Source organism: Elephas maximus, chromosome 1 (assembly GCF_024166365.1).
Source record: "Elephas maximus indicus isolate mEleMax1 chromosome 1, mEleMax1 primary haplotype, whole genome shotgun sequence".
Lineage (NCBI taxonomy): Eukaryota > Metazoa > Chordata > Mammalia > Proboscidea > Elephantidae > Elephas > Elephas maximus.
The window spans coordinates 193,576,301-193,599,952 of record NC_064819.1 but is presented as its reverse complement, the minus strand read 5'-3'; the positions used below and the strand labels follow the sequence as shown (position 1 = coordinate 193,599,952).

At 38.5% G+C, this 23,652-nt stretch overlaps 1 protein-coding gene across 4 annotated transcripts in view; it reads right to left on the bottom strand.

Annotated features, from left to right (window-relative positions):
* The window catches only part of NCOA7 (nuclear receptor coactivator 7), a 189,689-nt gene that overhangs the window by 101,058 nt on the left and 64,979 nt on the right, over window positions 1-23,652 (bottom strand). For all 4 annotated transcript variants that reach the window (XM_049900261.1, XM_049900250.1, XM_049900276.1 and 1 more), the window contains exon 3: window positions 8,468-8,691. In XM_049900261.1, the coding sequence (XP_049756218.1) occupies window positions 8,468-8,691 (224 nt within the window). The remainder of the gene's footprint in view (window positions 1-8,467; window positions 8,692-23,652) is intronic.

Below are 23,652 nucleotides of genomic sequence, written 5' to 3'. Positions count from 1 at the left end.
AAAACTGTCTTAGAAGAAGGACAACCAGAATGCTCTTTAGAAGCAAGGATGGCAACACTACATCTCACATACTTTGGACATGTTATCAGAAGGGATCAGTCCCTGGAAAAGGATGTCATGCTTGGTAGAGGGTCAGCAAAAAAGAAGAAGACCCTCAACAAGATGGATTGACACAGTGGCTGCAACAATGAGCTCAACAATTGTGAGGATGGCGCAGGACCCGGCAGTGTTTCGTATTGTTGTGTGTAGGAGCTGGAGCCAACTTGACCACACCTAATGACAACATATACTTAGTAAACACAAAGACAAGAATGGTAGGGTTTATTCAAGAAGCTTTTTAATTTTTTTTAATTGATCCTTACTGGGCGCCAAGTGCTACACTAAGTGCTAGATCTAGATTTATCTGATGCCACCTGCCTCAATATAACTCTCCACCTCCTTTCTCCTACTTCCCCCTCCTCAAAACCAAAATAAACATTTTAAAATCATTTTAAAAAACATTTAAAATCATTACAATCAGGCAATTGTGACTAATTCTAGGGACTCAATCTTTCCACAAAATCTTTTTTATTCTTTATTGTGCTTTAAGGGAAAGTTTACAGCTCAGGTTAGCTTCTCATATAAAAATTTATACACACATTGCTAGGCGACCCTAGTAGCTCTCTCTCTAAGGTGACAACATACTCCTCCTTTCCACCCCAATTTCCCATGGCCATTCAACCAACTTCCTATCCCTTTCTGCTGTCTCATCTCACCTCCAAACAGGAACTGCCCATTTAGTCTCACGTATCTACCTGAACTAAGAAGAAGCACGCTCTTCACGAGTTTATCATTTTATGTCTTATAGTCCAGTGTAATCTTTGTCTGAAGAGTTGGTTTCAGGAATGGTTTTAGTTCTGAGTTAACAGGGAGTCCAGGGGCTATGTTGTCCAGGGTTCTTTCAGTCTGGTCTTTTTACTAGAATTTTACTAGAATTTGTTCCGTCAGAGACTCTCTGCTGTGTTCCCTGTCAGGGCAGTCATTGGTGGTGGCTGGGTACCATCTAGTTCTTCTGGTCTCAGGCTGATGGGAGTCTCTGGTTTAGGTGGCCTTTTCTGTCTCTTGTGCTAATAATATTTTCCTTGACTCTTTGGTATTCTTCATTCTTCTTTGTGTCAGGTGGGTTGGGACCAGTTGATACATCTTAGATAGCCGTTTGCTAGCTTTTAAGACCACAGACACCACTCACCAAAGTGGGATGCAGAACATTTTCTTATTAAACTTTGTTATGCCAATTGACTTAAATGTCCCCTGAAACCATGATTCCCAGACCCCCATCCCTGCTACTCTGTCCCTCAAAGTGTTTGGTTGCACTCAGGAAACTTCTTAGCTTTTGGTTTAGTCCAGTTGTCCTGACTTCCCCTGTATTGTGTGCTGTCCTTCCCTTCACCTAAGATAATTCTTGTCTACTACCTAGTTAGCGAATACCCCTCTTCCTCCCTTCCCACCCTCATAACCATCAAAGAATGTTTTCTTCTGTGTTTAAACCTCTTCTTGAGTTCCCATAATCATGGTCCCATACAATCTCTGTCCTTTTATGACTAATTTCACTCAGCATAATGCCTTTCACATTCCTCCATGTTTTCAGATGTTTTACGGATTCATCATTGTTCTTTATCATTGCGCAGTATTCCATTATGTGACTATACCAAAATTTGTTTATCCATTCATCTGTTGATGGGCACCTAGGTTGTTTCCATCTTTTTGCTATTGTGAACAGTGCTTCAAGAAACATGGGTATGCATACATCTGTTGGTGTGAGGGCTGCTGTTATTTCTCTAGGATATATTCCAAGGAGTGGGATTGCTGAATCACATGGTACTTCTATTTCTAGCTGATTAAGGAAGCACCAAATTGATTTCCAAAGTGGTTGTACCATTTTATATTCCCACCAGCAGTGTATAAGTGTTCCAGTCTCTCTACAACCTCTCCAACATTTACTATTTTGTGTTTTTTGGATTAATGCTAGCTTTGTTGGGGTGAGATGGTATCTCATTGTAGTTTTGATTTGCATTTCTCTAACGGCTAATGATCTTGAGCATTTCCTCATGTATCTGTTAGCCGCGTGAATGTCTTTTTAAGTGAAATGTCTGTTCATATCATTTGCCAATTTAATTGGGTTATTTGTCTTTTTATTGTTGAGGTTTTGCAGTAACTTATAGATTTTAGAGATCAGACCCTGATCAGGTATGTCATAACCAAAAATTTTTTTCCATCTGTAGGTTGTCTTTTTACTCTTCTGGTGGTCTTTGATGAGCATAAGTATTTGATTTTTAGGAGCTCCTAGTTATCTAGTTTCTCTTCTGGTGCCTGTGCCTTGTTAGCAATGTTTTGTATTCTGTTTATGCCATGTATTAGGGCTCCTAGCATTATCCCTGTGTTTTTTCCATGATCTTCATCGTTTTAGATTTTATATTTAGGTCTCTGATCCATTTTGAGTTAGTTTTTGTGCACGGTGTGGGGTATGGGTCTTGTTTCATTTTTATGCAGATAGATATCCAGTTATGCCAGCACCATTTGTTAAAAAGACTGTCCTTTCCCCATTTAATGGACTTTGGGCCTTTGTCAAATATTAGCTGCTCATAGGTGGATGAATTTACATCTGGATTCTCAATTCTGTTCCACTGGTCTATGTGTCTGTTGTTGTACCAGTACCAGGCTGTTTTGACTACCATGGCGGTAGGTTCTAAAATCAGGTAGTGTGAAGCCTCCCACTTTCTCTTCTTTAGTAATGCTTTACTTATCTGGGCTCTCTTTCCCTTATATATGAAGTTGGTGATTTGTTTCTCCATTTCATTAAAAAATGCCACTGGAATATGGATCGGGACTGCATTGTATCTGTAGATCGCTTTGGGCAGAACTGACATTTTTGCAATGTTGAGTCTTCCTATCCATGAGCAAGGTATGTTTTTCCACTTACGTAGGTCTCTCTTGATTTCCAGCAGCAGTGTCTTGTAGGTTTCTTTGTATACGTCTTTTACATCTCTGGTTAGATTTATTCCTACGTATTTTATCTTCTTGAGGGCTACTATAAATGGTATTGATGTGGTGATTTCCTCTTCAAAGTTCTCTTTGTTGGTGTAGAGGAATCCCAATTGATTTTTGTATGTTTACCTTGTATCCTGATGCTTTACTGAAATCTTCTATTAGTTTCAGCAGTTTTCTTGTGAATTCTTTGGGGTTTTCCATGTACAGGATCATATCATCTACAAATGGAGATACTTTTACTTCTTCCTTAACAATCTGGATGCATTTTATTTTTTTTCTAGCTTAATTGCTCTGGCTAGGAACTCCAACATAATGTTGAATAAGAGCTGTGATAAAGGGCATCCTTGTCTGGTTCCCTTTCTCAAGGTGAATGCTTTTAGGCTCTCTCCATTTAGAATGATGTTGGCTATTGGCTTTGCAATGGAATTTCCCTTCTATTCCTATTTTGCAGAGAGTTTTATCATGAACAGGTGTTGGACTTTGTCAAATGCCTTTTCTGCATCAATTGATAAGATCATGTGGTTCTTGTCTTTTATTTATATGATGGATTACATTGATTGTTTTTCTAATGTTGAACCATCCCTGCATACCAGGTATGAATCCCACTTGGTCACGGTGAATTATTTTTTTGATATGTTGTTGAATTCTATTGGCCGTAATTTTGTTGAGGATTTTTGCATCTATGTTCATGAGGGATATAGGTCTGTAATTTTCTTTTTTGTGGTGTCTTTAGCTGGTTTTGGTATCAGGGTTATGCTGGCTTTAGAGAATGAGTTTGGGAGTATTCCATCTTTTTCTGTGCTCTGAAATACCTTTAATAGTAGTGGTGTTAACTTTTCTCTGAAAGTTTGGTAGAATTCTCCACTGAAGCCATCAAGGCCAGAGTTTTTTTTGTTGTTGTTGTTGGGGAGTTTTTCAATTACCTTTTCAATCTCTTTTGTTATAGGTTTATTTAGTTATTCTACCTCTGTGTGTTAGTTTATGTAGGTAGTGTGTTTCTAGAAATTTCCCCATTTCCTCTAGGTCTTCAAATTTGTAAGAGTACAATTTTTCCATAGTATTCTGTTATGATTCTTTTAACTTCAGTTGCGTCTGTTGTGATATTGCCCGTTTCATTTCTTATTCAGGTTATTTGCTTCCTCTCTTGTTTTTGTCAGTTTGGCCAGTGTTTTATCAATTTTGTTGATCTTTTCAAAGAACCAGCTTTTGGTCTTGTTTACTCTTTCAACTGTTTTTGTATTCTCTATTTCCTTTAATTCTGGTCTAATTTTTATTATTTGTTCTCTTCTGATGCCTGAGGGCTTCTTTTGCTGCTCTCTATTTATTGGAGTTGTAGGGTTAATGCTTTGATTTTGGCCCTTTCTTCTTTTCGGATGTGTACATTTACTGCTATAAACTGACCTCTGAGCGCTGCTTTTGCTGTGTCCCAAAGTTTCTGGAGGGATGTGTTTTCATTCTCATTTGATTCTGTGTATTTCTTTATTGTGTTCTTAATTTCTTCTATAACCCTGTAGTTTTTGAGCAAGGTGTTATTCAGTTTCCAAGTGTTTTCATTTTTTTTCCCTTGCTTCTTCTGTTATTGATTTCTACTTTTACGGCTTTATGGTCAGAAAAGATGTCCCCAACATCTTTTATCAGTATCTTAACCACAGTGTTCTTCTAAGTGTCAGCGATAGCAAATAATTATTGCCCAAAGCTTAAGCGAGGCACAAGTAAAGCTAATTCAACAAGCAAAAACATTATTTTAGAAAAATATGCAGATCAGGCAAATAATGTTTTAGATGTAGAATAACTATCTACAGAAAATCATCACTTTCTTATATTTTGGCTACAGAACTTTGTATTTGCCTGATCTTCTTTTTGCAGGGCTTTTACTTCTAATCCATTACCTTATTCATTTCTGTATAACTTCTGATTATCAATATTAAAAATAACTATAAAATGTAAAATATGCCATAAAAGGAAGAACAAAATAAACTCCCTTGCCAGTTCTCTATTCCGAAAAATAAACATCGACATATTGGTATATATCCTTCTAGTCTTTTTTCTATAAATACGTTATCATTTGTAGTCCATTACCTTTTCTATTGTCTTCTGTGTATTCCTTGGATTATTTTATTTACTCCTATGGACTCAACTCACACCTCTAAGAAGTAATTTCCAGGCCCCTCCAGACAAATCCACTTGGATGTTTCATAGTCACCTCAAACTGTACATCTCCAAACATAAATTCATATCTTCCTCCCTCCTTTTTGAGTTTTCTAGTCAGTCAATTCTTGACTCTGTTCTTTTACTCCTTCACACACTGCATTGGTCACCACATGCTGCTATTTGTACGAGCAACATCTCTCCTCAATGTGCCTTTTCTCCTTCCCCTGTTTCTGCTCTGGTTCAGTCCTGTATCCAAGGGCTCTGCTCCACTCCCTGACCAGCACTGCCTGCCTTCACACTTAGTCCTCTCACACTGCCCTTAGATTCATCATTTTAAAATCAGGTTCCCCCGACAGCTCTGTACTGACTACAGAATAAAGTCCAAATCCTTAGAGTGGCTGATACACTCCTCCCCAATTTAGTATTTCCTCTTCTCCTCAGACTAGAGCCATGGAAAGAAGCCATAAACTGGAACTGGTATTACTCTTGACCTGAGGTCTGATGCTCCACCTGGTGGTAGAAACAATCCTGGAAAAGCAATCTGATACACCAGATCAGACCCTGTGAGATCAAGTAAACCAGCCAAGGTGTCTGACAGCTAAAGTAAGATGTGGAAAGGACCACACAGCCCTGGAATCCACTGGCCAACCTAGTGGATTTATCTATGCACTAGATTCTCCTGAGGAAATGCCCCAAACCAGCTGTTATCATTACCACTGTGGGGTAGGGAGAAATGGGGAGAAACCGTTTAATGGGTGAGGCTTTTACTTTGGAATCGTAGAAATGTTTTGGAACTAGATATGGTAGTTGCATAACATTGTGAGTATACCTAAATGACACAGAACTGTTCAGTTTAAAATGGTTACTTTTATGTTAGTAAATATCATCTTAATAAGTTATTTTTTAAAAAATTTATTAAGCTATGTAATATAAAAAAAAAGTAATCATATTAACCCACTGGAATGCTACAAATCACATGCTTTCAGCTGCAGGTACTTCATTTGCCTCTCTTGGAGTAACATCAGCAATGCAGCAAAAGAGCTGTTAGTAAGATCTACTAAACATGGAGATAAAAGTCTGTCTCACTGTAACTTTGGCGTAACCAGGGCCAAGTTTGGGGTCCTAAGGAAGAAGTCTCATTACTCTGCTACAAGGCCAAATTTCACCTACTGTATTCTCAGAGGCATGCCCCCTCCTTGTCTTGATTTTCTTAGCCTAGCAATCCTAAGTATGCTGTACCTGTATGCCACATCAAGTTTTGACTCCTGGTACCCTTTGCTGGAGTCCTGGTGGCACAGTGTTTAAGTGCTCCGGTGCTAACCAAAAGGTCAGCGGTTTGAACCCACCAGTTGCTCCACGGGAGAAAGATGTGGCAGTCTGCTTCCGTAAAGATTTACAGCCTTAGAAATGCCATGGGGCACTTTTACTTGGTCCTATAGAGTCACTCTGAGTCGGAATTGGCTCGATAGCAACAGGTTGACCCTATGCTGATGTCAGATGGATCTTGGTTGAAAGTTGAGAAATCCGAAAAATGTTTACCTGTGTTTTATCGACTACGCAAAGGCATTTGACTGTGTGGATCATAACATTTTATGGATAACATTACAAAAATGGGAATTCCAGAAGACTTAACTGTGCTCATGCTGAACGTGTACCTAGACCAAGAAACAGTCGTTCAAACAGAACAAGGGGATGCTATACGATTTAAAATCAGAAAAGGCTGCAGCAGGAGCATATCCTTTCACCATACTTATTCAATCTGTATGCTGAACAAACAACCTGAGAAACTGGGCTATATGAAGAAGAAAGTGACACCAGGGTTGGTGGAAGACTCATTAACAATTTGCAATATGCAGATCATACAACCTTGCTTGTTGAAACGGAAGAGGACTTGAAGCACTTACTGATGAAGATCTAAGACTACAGCCTTCCGTACAGATTATACCTCAACATGAAGAAAACAAAAAAACTCACAAACATAAAGGAAACAAAACACCTCACAACTAGACCAATAACCAACATCATGATAAATGGAGAAAATACTGAAGTTGTCAAGAATTTCATTTTACTTGGATCCACAATCAATGCCCGTGGAAGCAGCTGTCAAGAAATCAAACGATGTACTGCACTGGGCAAATCTGCTCCAAAAGACCTCTTTAAAGTGTTAAAAAGCAAAGATGTCACTTTGAAAACTAAGGTGTACCTGACTCATGCCATGAGATTTTTAATCATCTCATATGCATGTGAAAGCTGGACAATGAATAAGGGAGACCGAAGAACAATTTGATGAATCTGAATTATGGTGTTGGCGAAGAATATTGAATACACCATGTGCTGCCAGAAGAATGCACAAATCTGTCTTTGAAAAAGTACAGCCAGCCTGCTCCTTAGAACTGAGGATGGTGAGACTTCATCTCAGTACTTTGGACATGTTATCAGGAGGGACCAATCCCTAGAGAAGGACATGGTGGTTGGTAGAGGGTCAGTGAAACAGCGGAAGACCCTCAACAAGACAGACTGACACGGTGGCTGCAACAATGGGTTCAAACACTGCAATGATTGTGAGGATGGTGCAGGATCTGGCAATATCTTGTTCTGTTACACTTAGGGTTGTTATAAGTTCGAAGAGACTCAAGGGCACCTAACAACAAAAACCCTTTCTTTGCACTCCTTTCTGAACACAGTCCAGGCTTGTGTGTGACAGGAACCATAAGTGTGAGATATGAGCCCAGTGAAGCAAGATTATTGCCTCCACCATTTCAGATATACCACTTCTGGTAACGCAGTTTCAGGATGCAATGGCTGTTGTAAGAAACTACGTTAACACTGTGAATTCATTTTGAGATTCCACTTAACTAAAACTCCCAAGTCTATTTTTTTAACCGAGGGGTGCCAGGTTGTTTCTTCTTCATTTTCTATTGCCTAGCTGATGCCAAAAAGCACAGGCATTTCTATTAACTCTTCCATGGATGTGTCTATATACATTAAGAAAAACAGAATATTTCTCATACAGAGAAAGTGATTACTCATTTGTCAAATGCTTCCGAGCACATACGATGTGCTAGGCACTCTGCTGGATATTGACGACACTGCTGAACGAGACTCACGAACACGTTTATTCCATTGTCATTCCTATACACAATGTTGTATATATAAAGCAAGTGTCTGGGACACACAGAAATTATTCAATCAACTCTTGCTATTACTATTATGATCATTTACAAACTATAATCTTTTAAAAATCATTCCATTTTAAAATAAAAATACTGCAGTTACTGCCACCACTCACCAATATTATAGTATCTCTTTAATTCTGTACGTCTGATCTCCTTTAACTGATTATTCTTTCTCTTTTTTTTCTCATCAGTAATATATTCGTCCTCTTCCGCAGCAATGTTGCACTTGTCTTGTTCTAAAATGACTGTACTAGCATCTTCTTTTCCAGTATGACTCCTTGTAGCTGTAGCAGAGGGTGCCTCTGCAGTTTGTTTGGCTTGTTTTTTCTTCTTCAATCTAGGAATGAAGGAAAAAAAGAAAGAAAAGCATTGGAAAAATGATTTGATAGCAGGACTTATATTAATTTCATGCTGTTTGGCTTTGATACAGGAAAAATTTTTCTTATACTGTTGTAAATTACACTGCCCTTTTTTTTTTCTTTTCTTCTCACTGAAAAGTTCTTATGTTGAGATCTGTATTCTTTCCTCAATTTTATACCCTGAATACTTATTTCTCAGAAAACTATTGGGAAATGCTCTAGGCCCGAGGAAAAACTAGGTTCTTCTATGCTGAGTACTGCCTATCAAGATATACAACTATTCTACTATAATCCCATGTTTGGTGTGTTATATTATTTAAAAAAAGGTCTTCTGATTCTCAGTGGTACATTTGAACTGATGGACAAGCATATTTGTGAAAACAAGTCCATTATAATTGCCTCACACTGTTGAGTATTAAGGTTTGGCAAGGTATGGCCTGGTTTAAGTTTGAGTAATTCGTTTTCTTTCTACATAAGACAGGAGTACTACAGAAAGAGCTGTACTTTCTGAGATAGAAAATGCCATGACAACACACAATTATCATTGTGATTACTGATAATAATAGCTGACTGATACATCAGTTAACATATTTGAATACGTGATGCTTTCAATTCTTCACTCCTAAGTCAAAGATGCCTAAGAGATGTTTATCCCAATTCACTGAAATCCAACAACTCATAATATTTTTCAATTACTGTGTCACTCTGTAATTAATTGCTGTGTCACTCTGTAATTGCTACTTCTTCCTGAGAATGTTTTTACCTTTCCAGAATATAAACCTATTGAGAATAAGGGCCTTGGCCTCCACCATATGTGGCACTCTTCTCTGCCTCAGAAGATATACAGTAAATATATTTTTTTAATTAGGACCTTCCCTTTCCTTTCTATCCAGGCACAGTCAGCACTGTCTTAGCCATTTCTATTTCCTTTATCTTCTTGAGCATCTCTACAGTTTGGGTAACGGATAAGCACTTATTTAGGGAGAAAAATGAGATATCTGTAGGATAATATGAGAACTAAGGCTTATCTTACACAGCTTTGCTCTGTGATGTTAGACAAATCAATTTAACAGTCTGGAGAAGTCCCAACTGAGGCTTTGTCCCCTGTGGGAGCTTGACTTGAGGCTAGGGACCTAACTCCTTGAGGCTCAGTTTTTTCACATATTCAATGGTGATAATCATACTTCCTTAGCTACCTAACCCACCAAAAACCCACTGCTGTCGAGTTGATTTCAACTCATAGCAACCCTATGGGACAGAGCAGAACTGCCCCATAGGGTTTCCAAGGCTGAAGTAGACTGCCACATCTTTCTCCCACAAAATGGCTGATTGGTTCCAACTGCTGACCTTTTGGTTAGCAGCCAAGCACACCACCAGGGCTTCTTTAGCTACCTAACAGTGTCTTTTATTAGTATCAGTTGGGATAAAACATGTCAACATACAACACAAAACAAACAGAAAGGAGTAAAATATTCCCTAATACAATCACAAGATGACATGAAAATTAAGAATGATGAGAATATAACGCACTCAGCTTTTGGGATAAAGGTTCCATATTCCAACACAGTATTTCAATCAGGCTGTGTTATTCATTGACGTTAGTAGCAGCTAAGTTCTTAGATTTTTATTGGCTAATAAATGAGTATATGGCCTATGAGATAGGAGGAGCTGAAAAAAAAGTCAGAAATGAATACATCTCCCACTAGCTATCTTTTCTGTTTGCTTGTTATATAACAGGAGCCCTGATGGTGCAGTGGTTAAAGTGCTCAACTGCTAACCAAAAGGTTGTTTGTTCAAACCCACTAGCTGCTCTTCAGAAGAATGATGTGGCAGTCTGCTTCCATAAAGATTTACAGCCTTGGAAATCCTATGGGGCAGTTCTACTTTGTCCTGTAGAGCTGCTATGAGTCAGAATCAACTCAATGGCAGTGGGTTTGGTTTTCTGGTTTTTGTTATATAACAAAACAAAACCACTAACCAAACAAAGTTGAAGGCTTAAGAATTATATTCAGTAAACATGTTTTCATTTTCTATCTTCAGGTTTTAAATTGGTTTTCTGATAAAAGAGTAGGTGGACCTTTGCAAAGTTGAATCAGATAATGCCCCTAATAAAACAATTTCTCTCTCTATCAAGATTACTGTATGAGTCTTAAATCAATACACAGTATCCTAGATACAGTACAGTGATCATCTCTTTGCTTAGGAGGTCTGTCTATGCAAACAGCTGATCTCTGTATCCAGAATGCTGGCTATGGGTGTGCTGCTCTTGTTGTGCCTGGTGATTATAATGGCTGGTCAAAAACATGCTTGAGATGAACCACATTGTCCTCTTCAAAAACAATCTGTTCTAGGAAGAGAGAAAATCAGTGTCAAAAATTAGTTCTGTGCAGCCTGGTAGATGTGCTTCTTACTATTTTGAATTTTTCTACTTTAAGTTGATTTAAATGTCCTCATTTCATTGTCCTCATGGTAATTAAACTCATTCAAATCTAGGGCATGTGTTTTAATGAATAGAAGCACTGTTTGGGGACATCTCATTAGAAACTAATGTTCACACATGGAAATAACAAATGGGATACATTGTTTTATTCATTTCCCCCCCTTCCCATACAAACCATCACTGTCAACACTTACAGCCACAGTTATTACTTCAGAAAAAACTACTAAAAAATATCAATATCAAACTAGTTGAACAGGTAAGAGTACAATTTAACACATATAGTTCTACAATCAGCTATATCTTGTTTGGACTACAGTACTCATGAAAATTTGTTTCTCTGGAGGTTATCTATAACTGCAATGTTCTGACCTTAAAAATGGTAATCAGATGTGTTTCTGGAAGCTCACTGTAAAATCGTTCCGTTCAAAGAAGGAAAATATATTTTGAACACCTTTTTTAAGGAGGAATAACTACCAATGATGAATGTGGTATAGCTAATATTCTTCAAACATTTACTTTTAGGGCTTTTACCTTTCAGACTTTCTCTTGTGCTCTTCAAGTCAGTTATCTATCATAAGACATTCTCACAATAAGGTTTTACTACCATTAAATTAAGGCTAACTGAAAAAGAAAAGGTCAGTCAATAAACTCCTTATTTCAACTCAGCTTTTTCAATGACCCCAAATGTACACTTATTTAAATGGTAAACTAAAAAGTACTTGGCAAATCATCTAGGACAGATAAACGATTGAAAATAATGATATTTAACATTTGATGCTCTGAGTAAAAAACCAAGCCAAACCCAGTGCCTTTGAGTCGATTCTGACTCATAGCGACCCTATAGGACAGAGTAGAACTGCTCCATAGAGTTTCCAAGAAGCACCTGGAGGATTCGAACTGCCAGCCATTTAGTTTGCAGCCCTAACACTTAACCACTACGCCACCAGGGTTTCCACGCTATGAATACAAGTTTTAAAAAATTTATGCTGCATTTGCCTTTCTTTAAAATAGAAAACAATTACACAAGTTTGTTATTCAATGCCCCTCATACTACTATAGTCAAGCTCTGTCAATTGTTTCCTAAATCTTTCCTTCTCGAATTCACCTTCTCTTCTTGGTCTCTGCTCCTGTTGAATCATTTCAGGCTTTTATCATCTCTCTGCCTGTAATATTTTTATTTGTTTAAAGTTTTTGAAAATGCAGAAAAGCAGAAAGAATAAAATTTAAATCAAACACAACTCTGCTAACAGCAATCATTGCTCTGGGGAAATAACGTAAAAACCAGAAGATAAGGGAAATGACGCTATTCGGAGACACTATTCCAAGGGCAGAAGATTAAGGCAAACTAAGCCCATTGCCACTGAGTTACAGGGAATTATAGGACAGAGTACAACTGCCCCATAGCGTTTCTAATGTTGTAATCTTTATGGAAGGAGAATGCTGTATCTTTCTCCCATGGAGTGGCTGGTGGGTTTGAACTGCCAACATTTCACTTGGCAGGCAAGCACTTTAACCAAGAGCAAGGGCTTCTTGAAGACTGAGGCAGTGTGGCTCCAAAACTATGATTTTGAGCTTCTTATTTCCACTTTCCAACAATGGAATATTAAAGGGCTCGTTCATTCTGGAAACTCTTGCTTTTTTTTTTTTACAGAAAAATGGTGTGTACTTTTGTAGGGCACATGCATGCCTCATTTTTTTTCCTACTAATATCCCAGTCAGAAACCCTGGTGGCATAGTGGTTAAGTGGTATGACTGCTAGCCAAAATGTTAGCCATTCGAATCCACCATGCACTCCTTGGAAACCTCATGGGGCAGTTCTACTCTGACCTGTAGGGTTGCTATGACTCAGAATTGATTCGACAGCAATGGGTAATATCCCAGTCAGAGCCCTGGTGGCCCAGTGGTTAACAGTTATGGCTGCTAACTAAAAGGTCAGCAGTTTGAATCCACCAGCTGCTCCTTGGAAACCCTATGGGGCAGTTCTACTCTGTCCCACAGGGTCCAAATGAGTTGGAATACTCGATGGCAACATGTTTGGTTTGGTTTTGGTTTCAATACACCAGTCCAGGGTTAGCTGACTGACTAAAAAAATAAATAAGGTGATACTGCTAAAGAAAGCAGTTTCAGTAGCTGAGTGAAAATTGTTTTTCCTCTTAAGTTTTTTCCTTTACAAAAGGAAATAAGTTTGGGGCACTGGAAGCAATCAAAGCCAGGGCCTTGAGCAAGTTATTTCTGTGTCTCTGTCATGGTGCCTTCTGTTACTTGCTGACGTGGAGTGAAAAACAATACACAACGGCACCAAATGAGAGAAAGCATTCGATAGCACTAGAATGAAAGCTTCATGAGGGCAGCAATTTATCTAGGCTTTGTTAAACGCTATCTTGTTCCCAGGGTCTATGCATTGCACTCATAATGTACTCAATAAGTATTTCTTGAGTGAATGGATGAATGAGGCTGTGTTCTGATTTGGTTGAGTTTTACCATACTTGACAGTCCTATAAGTATGCCATTTCACAACTTTCTCTGACTAACATGCTCTCAAAATAAACTCGTCTTCTTAACTAAATACTTAATTTCAAAAAGAAAATCCACTGTTGTTGCTGTGTGTCATTAAATCAATTCCGACTCACAGCAACCCTACAGGACTGAGCAGAACTGCCCTGTAGGGTTTCCTAGGCTGTAATCTTTACAGAAGCAGATCACCAGGTCTTTCTCCCCAAGAGCCACTGGTGGGTTTGAATTACTGACCTTTTGGCTAGCAGCCGAGCACTGAACCATTGCACCACTAGGGCCACATATATTTACAAAGGTATTTAACTAACCAGTTGTCATTGAGTCCCAACCCTGACTCATGGTGACCCCGTGTGTGTCAGAGTAGAACTATGTTCCAAAGGGTTTTCAGTGACTGTTTTTTTCAGAAGTAGATTGCCAGGCATTTCTTCTGAGTGTAAACCACAGACTTCCTTAACTAATATTAAATTGTGGTTTTATATGATTCTTTCCTTAATTCCACAACCTTGGTTCCATGTGCTGCTGTAAGGAGCCCTGGTGGTGCAGTGATTAAAGTGCTTGGCTGCTAACGAAAAGGTTGGCAATTCCAACCCACCAGCTGCTCCCGGGACAAAGATGTGGCTGTCTGCTTCCATAAAGATTTATAGCCTTGATGGGAATGTAAAATGGTGCAACCACTTTGGAAATTGATTTGGCGCTTCCCTAAAAACCTAGAAATAGAACTACCATACCCAACCCAGCCCAGTGCCGTCAAGAACTACCATACGATCCAGCAATTCCACTCCTTGGAATATGTTCTAGAGAAATAAGAGCCTTTACATGAACAGATATGTGTACACCCATGTTCACTGCAGCACTGTTTACAATAGCAAAAAGATGGAAGCAACCAAGTGTCCATCAATGGATGAATGGATAAATAAATTACAGTATATTCATACATATATTCATTCAAAGAACAATGATCAATCCGTGAAACATTTCATAACATGGAGGAACCTGGAAGGCATTATACTGAGTGAAATTAGTCAGTTGCAAAAGGACAAATATTGTATGAGACCACTATTATAAGTACTCAAAAAATTGTTTAAACAGAGAAGAAAATATTCTTTGATGGTTATGAGAGTAGAGGGGGAGAGAGGGAAGGAGAAGGGTGTTCACTAATTAGATAGTAAACCAAAACCAAACCTGTTGCCGTGGAGTCAATTCCGACTCATAGCGACCCTACAGGTCAGAGTAGAACTGCCCCATAGAGTTTCCAAGGAGTGCCTGGTGGATTTGAACTGCCGACCTTTTGGTTAGCAGCTGTAGCACTTAACCACTATGCCACCAGGGGTTCCAATTAGATAGTAGATAAGAACTATTTTAGGTGAAGGGAAGGACAACACACAATACAGCAGAGGTCAGCACAACTGGACTAAACCAAAAGCAAAGAAGTTTCCTGAATAAGCCAAATGCTTTGATGGCCAGCATAGCAGGGGTTGGGGGTTTGGAGACCATGGTTTCAGGGGACATCAAGGTCAAGTGGCATAATAAAATCTATTAAGAAAACATTCTGCATCCCACTTTGGAGAGCAGCATCTGGGGTCTTAAACACTAGCAAGCGGCCATCTAAGATGCATCAATTGATCTCAACCTACCTGGAGCAAAGGAGAATGAAGAACACCAAAGACACAAGGTAATTATGAGCCCAAGAGACAGAAAGGACCACATAAATCAGAGACTACATCAGCCTGAGACCAGAAGAACTAGATGGTGCCCGGCTACAACAGATGACTACCATGACAGGGAACAGAACAGAGAATCCCTGAAGGAGCAGGAGAGCAGCAGGATACAGACCTCGAATTCTCGTAAAAAGACCAGACTTTATGGTCCCACTGAGACTAGAAGGACTCCGGAGGTCAAGGTCCCCAGACCTTCTGTTAGCCCAAGACGGGAACTATTCCCAAAGCTAACTCTTCAGACAGGGCTTAGACAAGACTATGGGATAGAAAATGATAATGCGGGAGGAGTGAGCTTCTTGGATTAGGTAGATACATGTGGGAAGCTCCTGTCTGGAGGGAAGATCAGAAGGCAGAGGGGAACAGAAGCTGGCTGAACAGACACAGAAATAGAGGGTGAAGAGAAGGAGTGTGCTCTCTCACTAGGGGGAGAGCAACTAAGAATATATAGAAAGGTGTATATAAATTTTTGTATGAGAGACTGAATTGATTTGTAAACTTTCACTTAAAACCCAACAAAAATTAAAAAAAAAAAAAAAGATTTATAGCCTTGGAAACTCTGTGGGGCAGTTCTATCCTGTCCTATACGGTCGCTATGAGTTGGAATTGACTTGACAGCAGCGGGTTGGTTTTGGATGTTGTTGTAAAAGTGCTTTAGTCATAAATACCTAGCATGGTGTTGTCCAATATGGTAGCCACTAGCCAGATACATGTTGCTATTAAATTTAATTAAAATCAAGTAAAAATTCAGTTCTTTAGTTGCCATATTTCAAGAGCTCAAGACTCATGTGCTAGTGGATACTGTATTAGACAACACAAATAATAACACTTCTATCATTGTAGAATGTTGTATTGGACAGCACTGGTCTAGACACGCTGACTCAACAGTTAGGTCTATTAGGAAGCATCTGGAGGGGAGGGAGAAGATAGAAATCATTTAATACTTAAAACTTAATAACCGTATATATTCGACTCAACGGCACTGGGTTGTTTTTTTTTTTTATAGAATATGTTCACAACAGCATACAAGAAACTGGTAAAGGGAGTTTCCTGGAAAGGAAAGTTGGTGGCTGGAGAGAAAGAAAGAATAGGAGGAATTACTTTTCATTATGTTCCCTTTTGTACCTTTTGCATTTTATACCAGATACAATAGCTATTAAAAAAGAGTAAAGAAAAAAAAAAAGGGTTTAGACTTTCTTTAAAAAAGTGTTTAGCCTTTCAAGTCTCCTTATAAATTACAGGAATAATTTAATACTTAAGTATTGTGAAATTTTAAAAATTGAATTTTACTTTTTCAAAAAGATTATTATATAATCTTTGAAAGAGCTTTCTTCTAACAGCAACTACTACTGAGTTGACTAATGAACCAGCCACTACAGTGAACATTTTACAAATACTATCTTCAACTCACAAACGCCCCGTGAGCTAAGCTATAATATCTTCATTTTACAGGTAATAAAAGGAAGGCTGAGAAAAATTAGGGCCATTTCCCAAGGCCACAGAGCATAGCTAAGTTGTAGAGTTGGAATTCACAAACCTAGGCTGTGAATCGCCAAAGGGCCTCCCAGGGCCTCCCCTTCTTAATGTGTTCTATGGCATATATTTATATCTTGATTTTAAAATAAAATTCACTGTATTTTGGAAACTCTATGAACTATGTGGGGAAGAAATGGGCTTTCATGTTAAGTGCACTTACAGGAAGGAAAGACTTGGGTTCTGGTCTTTGCTCTCTCAGTAATCAGCTCTATGACCTTCTTTGGAAATACAATAAGCTCTCTGGGACTTCTAAGTTAAACAAAAGCAAGAGGCTGACATGATTTTTCAAGGTCCCGTCAGGGTCTAAGTTTACACTTGGCTGAGAAGATTAGAAAACGTGCTAAAAGTTGTTTTGAGGTTAAAAAAAAAAAAACACCTTTAAATCCAAACAAAATCTTCCCAAGAGTCTTGCACTTCCCTTTGTTTCCCTTCTTGTCTCGTCTGATTACATCCTCCTTCCAGGGCAAAGTTCCCAGCACTGGCAAAGTCCGAGGGTCAGGACAAAACACCATTAACACACAAAGGATGTAAAAACAAAACAAAATTAGCATTGCCCAACAATCTGGGGCTAATAGCTCCGTAGAAAATGTCAAAATTGACCAACCATAGGACAACGTAGTTCTCTTTAATATAAATTTTTTTCTCAAAATTGCCTCTGTAGGGAAATAAAAGTACTAAAATATAAGAAAAAAATCTGTTGACAAAACCCATCACCGTCAAGTTGATTCCGACTGGTAGCAACCCTACGGGACAGAGGGGAACTGCCCCATAGGTTTCCCAGGAGCAGCTGGTGGATCTGAACTGCTGACCTTTTGGTTAGCAGCTGAGCTCTTAACTACTGTGTCACCAAGGCCCCAACATACAAGATGTAGGTGTCATATTATTTTGGAAAAAAAATTATATATGTGTGTATATGTGTACACAGATAGATGGACAGACAGACAGGTAGATATGATCCCATTTTTTGTGGGGGGGAAAAAAACCTCCAAAACAACTATATACATTTAGATACATAGGTCTGCTGGATGTCTGAGAAAATGATTGGTCCATAGGGAGGCGAAGAGAGGAGTAACTTTTACTTTACATTTATATAATTTGTTGTTGAATTCTTTGTACAGTAAGCTTATGTTACTTTTGTAATTATAAGACCAATAAATAAAAAACCAAATTAAGTATTTCCAGCTATGGCAGCATTTTACTAAATCTCTTTCATTTTTTCACAGCCTTCTTTATCAGACAGAACTGGTCTCCCCCAGGGACTTTCTCTTGGTTCTTTGCCTATTTGGCTGCAACCCTGTCTTTGTACTGTTCTGACCTTCAGAGTCAAGGCTGTTTTTCCTCCACTGCCTAATTCTTACTTAGGGAAATGGGGTGCTACAATGAAAAGAGCTCAGTTTATGGACCAGGAACTTCTACATTTGAATCAATCCTCTTTGTTTCTTCTTAGGTCCACCTCTTTGGGCAAGTTGTCACATCTAAGTCTCAGTTTCCTTGTCCATGAAAAGGAGATAATGGCCTCAGATGGGTTCTGGCGATAATTAATACATAATACACAGAAAGCTTACTTTTACTATTAAACATGATCTGTGCCTAGTTTACAGTAAGAGTTCAATAACCAAAAGTTACAACTTTATTGTGTTGCTGCTGCTGTTATTACTTGGAGATTTGTGGGGATTTAAGTAAACGAGATAACATATTAACACAGTATAAAAGAACAAAGGTGTTTGATAAACTCGAGGTATTATAATTATGTATTTGTTTTCATTGTACATAAATATTAATTGTATCTAGCCCTGCTATGAAGTTGGAGTCCTCGGGTGGTACAAACACATCAGAGCTCAGCTACTAACTGGAAGGTTGGAGGTTCAAATCCACGAAGAGGAAGCCTTGGAAGAAATGCCTGGTGATCTACTGTGTACTGTGACAACAGTTACAGCCATTGAAAATCCTGTGCGCAGTTCTACTCTGAAACACACGGGGTCACCGTTAGTTGGCATAGACTTGACAGCAACTGTTTTTTTTCTTTTTTTTTGCTACGAATTTAGTCACAAGGATAAAGTTATTTATTTTTCTAGAAGAACATCACTTCTTATATTTCATTTCATTTTGTGATTTCATACATAGAGGTTCAGCTTTCAGTGCAAATTTCCAACTGTGACATAAGCTAAATAAAATCAAACTAAGCTGGGGGATAGGGGGATAGTATAAAAACAACTCATGATTAAAATTTTCTCTTGGAACTGTGGCCAAATAAGAGTACATACTTTAAGAGTAATCACTGAAAAAATATGTAGATATAATACCTGATTCAGCACTATCCACTGAAGTGCAGATTCTTTTTTTCACTTTGTCTAATTATGATAATGTAATTATTTTTTCCCAGAGGAGTTTTCAGATAGAGTAGAAATACTCTGGTCGCAAAGAACTGGTAGAGTTAGAAAGACAGGTCCTTTGGCTTTAGGTTCAGTAACTAGCAATATATCCCTATGCAGGCAAACACGCACACATGCGCACACACGCACGCACACACACACACACATGAATTTCCCTTAGCTTCGAGAAATAACCACATTCTAATAAAGACCATCAAACAGAACACCAATCAAAGGCGAACAACAAAAATCCAATTTCCCTCTTCTAAGATTTCCTTGGAATCCCTAAACCAAAAACCAAATCCTTTGCCGTCAAGTTGATTCCAACTCATAACAGCCCTACAGGACAGAGTAGAACTACCCCACAGGCTTTCCAAGGGGCAGGTGGTGGATTCAAACTACCAACCTTTTGGTCAGCAGTCAAGCTCTAAACCATTTGCATCACCATGGCTTAATGGTGCAAATGGTTAACACACATGGCTGCTAACTAAAAGGTTGGCGGTCGGAGTCTACCCAGAGGAGCCTCGGAAGGAAAGCATGGTGATCTACTTCCGAAAAATCAGCCATTGAAAACCCTGTGGTTCTACTGACACACATGGGGTTGCCATGAGTTGGAAGCACTTGATGGCAACTGGTTTTTCTAGGATCTCCTCATGTGATTTAAACAGCAGATCTTAGGGGACTCCAGGAGGTGCCAGGAATGGCTGCAAACAAATTGTCACACTCTCAGAGGAATCTTGGGGTTGGTTCATAATGGACACTTCAGAGAACCTTATATGTAACTCCCAGTACCAGGATGACAATGACATTGTCCCCAAAATGGATCCAAACTGTGAAGAATGTCGGCCTTGTATTTATGAAACAAGACAGGCTTTTGCTGCACACATATGTCTGGGAATCTGGTTCCATTTTCTAAAAGTCAGGATGCTGAGTCACAGCCTGAACAAGTCATAGGGAAATTGATGGCAGAGACAATGGTGATATATACCTCAGCTATAAACCAAGAAAGGGAACCAAAAAAAGGGAACTTGTTCCAGGTAATAACAGAATCGTGTTGTGATAAGAGTAATCAGCAAACTCGTGAAAATATGGTATTTAGATGTTAGAAATTTTACTGTTTTATCAACCAGGAATAAGCTGATAAACATAGCAACACAGCAGTTAATCAAAATTTACAAATATAAATTTTCAGACGTTACAAAGTACTTGGGAGGTTATTTTTTTTCCCCTGTTTTATAATGGCATTATGTATGTGGCTTATTTAACTTAATATAGTTAAAGCAAGTGGCAGTACTAGTTCCCCACAGCTGCTCAAACAAATTAACAAATTTAAACAACAGACGTTTATTCTCTTATAGTTCTGGAGGTCAGAAGTCTAAAATCAGTTTCACTAGTCAGAAATCAAGGTGTCAGTAGAGCCAAGCTCCTCCCAGAGGCTCTGGGGAAGAATCCAATTCCTTGCCTTTCAGCTTAAAGAGCTGCAAACCTTAACGTCCTTGACTCTAGCCCTTCTTCCACCTTTAAGCCAGCAGTGTGACATCTTGCTTCAGTGTCACATTGCCGCCTTCTTCTCTGTAGTCAAATCTCCTTCTGCCTCCCTCTTATAAGAACACTTATAAGGGCCCACCCTGGTAATCCAGGATAATCTTCTGATTTCAGAATACTTAATTCAATCATATCTGCAAGGTTTCTTGTGCCATATTAGGTAACTTCACAGGTCCGTCTATAGCCATGTTGGCCCCACCTCTCAACATTTACAAATTCTGCAGTGTGGACCTTGATGTCTTTAGGGGTCTTTATTTAGTCCACCACACTAGCTTAAAAACAAAAAACAAACAAAAAAACACCAAACCTGTTGTTGTCGATTCCAACTCACAGGCATACTAGCTAAATTAGCCTTTTTGTTATAAATATACACAGAGCATCCTATCACTATAGGGTCATAGTTTTCCACACTCAAATCATAACTATGTCCATCCAATATGCTACTTGAAAAAGTTCACTTTTGGCAGCGACTAGTAAAAAATGCATATTACTAAAGAAAAACCAAAAAGTTTATTCAGGATTACCCTGAAATGTCAAGCTGCAATGAGAATATTACCAACACGAGCTTTCCTTTTTTTTGTTGAGAGACTCCAAAATAAGTCTCTTGGAGGTGAGGATATAGAAGGGAAATTTTAACAAGCAGGATTTCTAATGGGGTAAGTATCTCATTTTTATATTTAATGATTTCAATCCGCACTGAAATCAGTTATTCATTTTTTATAATCACTTGCAAAGCAAAGGAAGTCCCCCCCAATTTTTTTTTCTTTTACTAAAGCTCCTTAGCCTGCCAAGAAACCTTTTTTGTTGTTTATTTTAAAAATTTTTTTTACTCAGAATGAATCATATGCTCTGACTTCACAATAATTTTACAGAAAATAACATCAGGGGATAGCAACATATTTCAGTGATACAATTTTTCTGGAGAAATAGAAAAATTTTGGTTTCTTGCAGCCATTTCAGGAAAACAGGCAACTAATTCACACATGTTGTTGTTGTTGTTAGGTGCTGCCAAGTGGGTCTCAATTCACAGCAACCCTGCGTACCACAGAACCAAACACTGTCCAGTCCTGCACCATCCTCACAATCCTTGCTCTGTTTGAGTCCCTTGTTGGACCCACTGCGTCAGTCCATCTTGTTGAGGATCTTCCTCTTTTCCACTCACCCTCAACTTTACCAAAGATGATGTCCTTCTCCAGAGACTGATCCCTCCTGATAACGTGTCCAAAGTACCAAGATGAAGTCTCACCATCCTCGCTTCTAAGGAACACTCTGGCTGTGCTTTTTCCAAGACAGATTTGTTCGTTCTTCAGGCAGTCCATGGTATATTCAATATTCTTTGCCAAAACCATAATTCAAATACATCAACTCCTCTTCTTTGGTCTTCCTTATTCGTTGCTCAGCTTTCACATGCATATGAGATGATTGAAAATACCATGCATTGCTTGGATCAGGCACGCTTTAGTTCTCAAAGTGGTATCCTTGCTTTTTAACAATTTTTAACACTTGACGCCTGAATATAAGGAAAACAAAAATCCTCACAACTAGACCAATAAGCAGCCTCATGATAAATGAAGAAAAGACTGAGGTTGTCAAGGATTTCAATTTACTTGGTCTGCAATCAACGCCCAAAGCAGCAGCAGTCAAGAAATCAAACGACATACTGCGCTGGCAAATCTGCCGCAAAAGGTCTCTTTAAAGTGTTAAAAAGCAAAGATGTCACTTTGAGGACTACAGTGTGCCTGACTCAAGCCACACTATTTTCAATCACCTTACATGCATGCGAAAGCTGGGTAAGGAATAAGGAATCCAAGCATAGGTACTATGAAAAATTTCAAGCAAAAATACAATGATGCCAGGGATTTTGGTTTTGGATTTTAACCTAACTCCCTGTTAACTGTTTAAGCTATACAACAGAGTAGAATAAATGCTAAAATAAATACAATCCTGAAATTAATTAGTTCATGATATAAATTAATGCTTTCCTGAAAACTCAGTAATTGAAACATAAAGCTTACGCGCTGCAGAAATGGCCTCCCAGTAGAAAACAATGATGAGTGGCATAAAATTAAAATATGTTCTAACTCAACTTTTCTTCCTCTTCAACATTTAAAATATATCCTAATAATTTTAAATTGCTTTTGAACAATTTCATACACAAACATATACTTAGTCTTTTATGATAATATGATTTCAATGCCATAAACTATAAGTGGCTTCATAACTTGTCCTGTCATTATAGGTACTTTCAGAAAGAATAATCGAATATGAAGCATAAAATTTTAAAATTATTTTGGCAGATGCCCTCAATTTAGTTGGCTTCCATCCAATATATCCATTCAATTTCTTAGAGGTATTTTTTTCCAATTGATATATATTGGCAGTTTCCTTGGGAAGTGACATTGCTTAAAAATGTGATTCGAGGAGTGGAACACTAGTAATACCTACTTTGCAAATGTTCCTTCTAAAATAAATGTAGAACTTTGGGGTCTAGAGCCAACTAAAGCGTGAACCACAAATACATTTTTAAGGAATAATCCCAGGCTTGCTTCTGTACTTCGCTGAGGGACCACCTCCAGGGTGATAAACATTCAATCACATGATAGTCTTGGTCAAGCTCTTCCAACTGCCTCATCAGTGGTTATCTGTCAAGTATACTGCCTACTCTCAATCAACCACAAAAAGCATCAGGCTCCAGGCTTTGCCAGAGAGCCAACTGTAAGTAGAACAGAGAAGACAGATGTAAGACTGATAAAGACCTTAACCTTTCCTCTGATCAGAGATGGGTAACTGGATGCCTGCTGGCATGTTCTGCTTGAC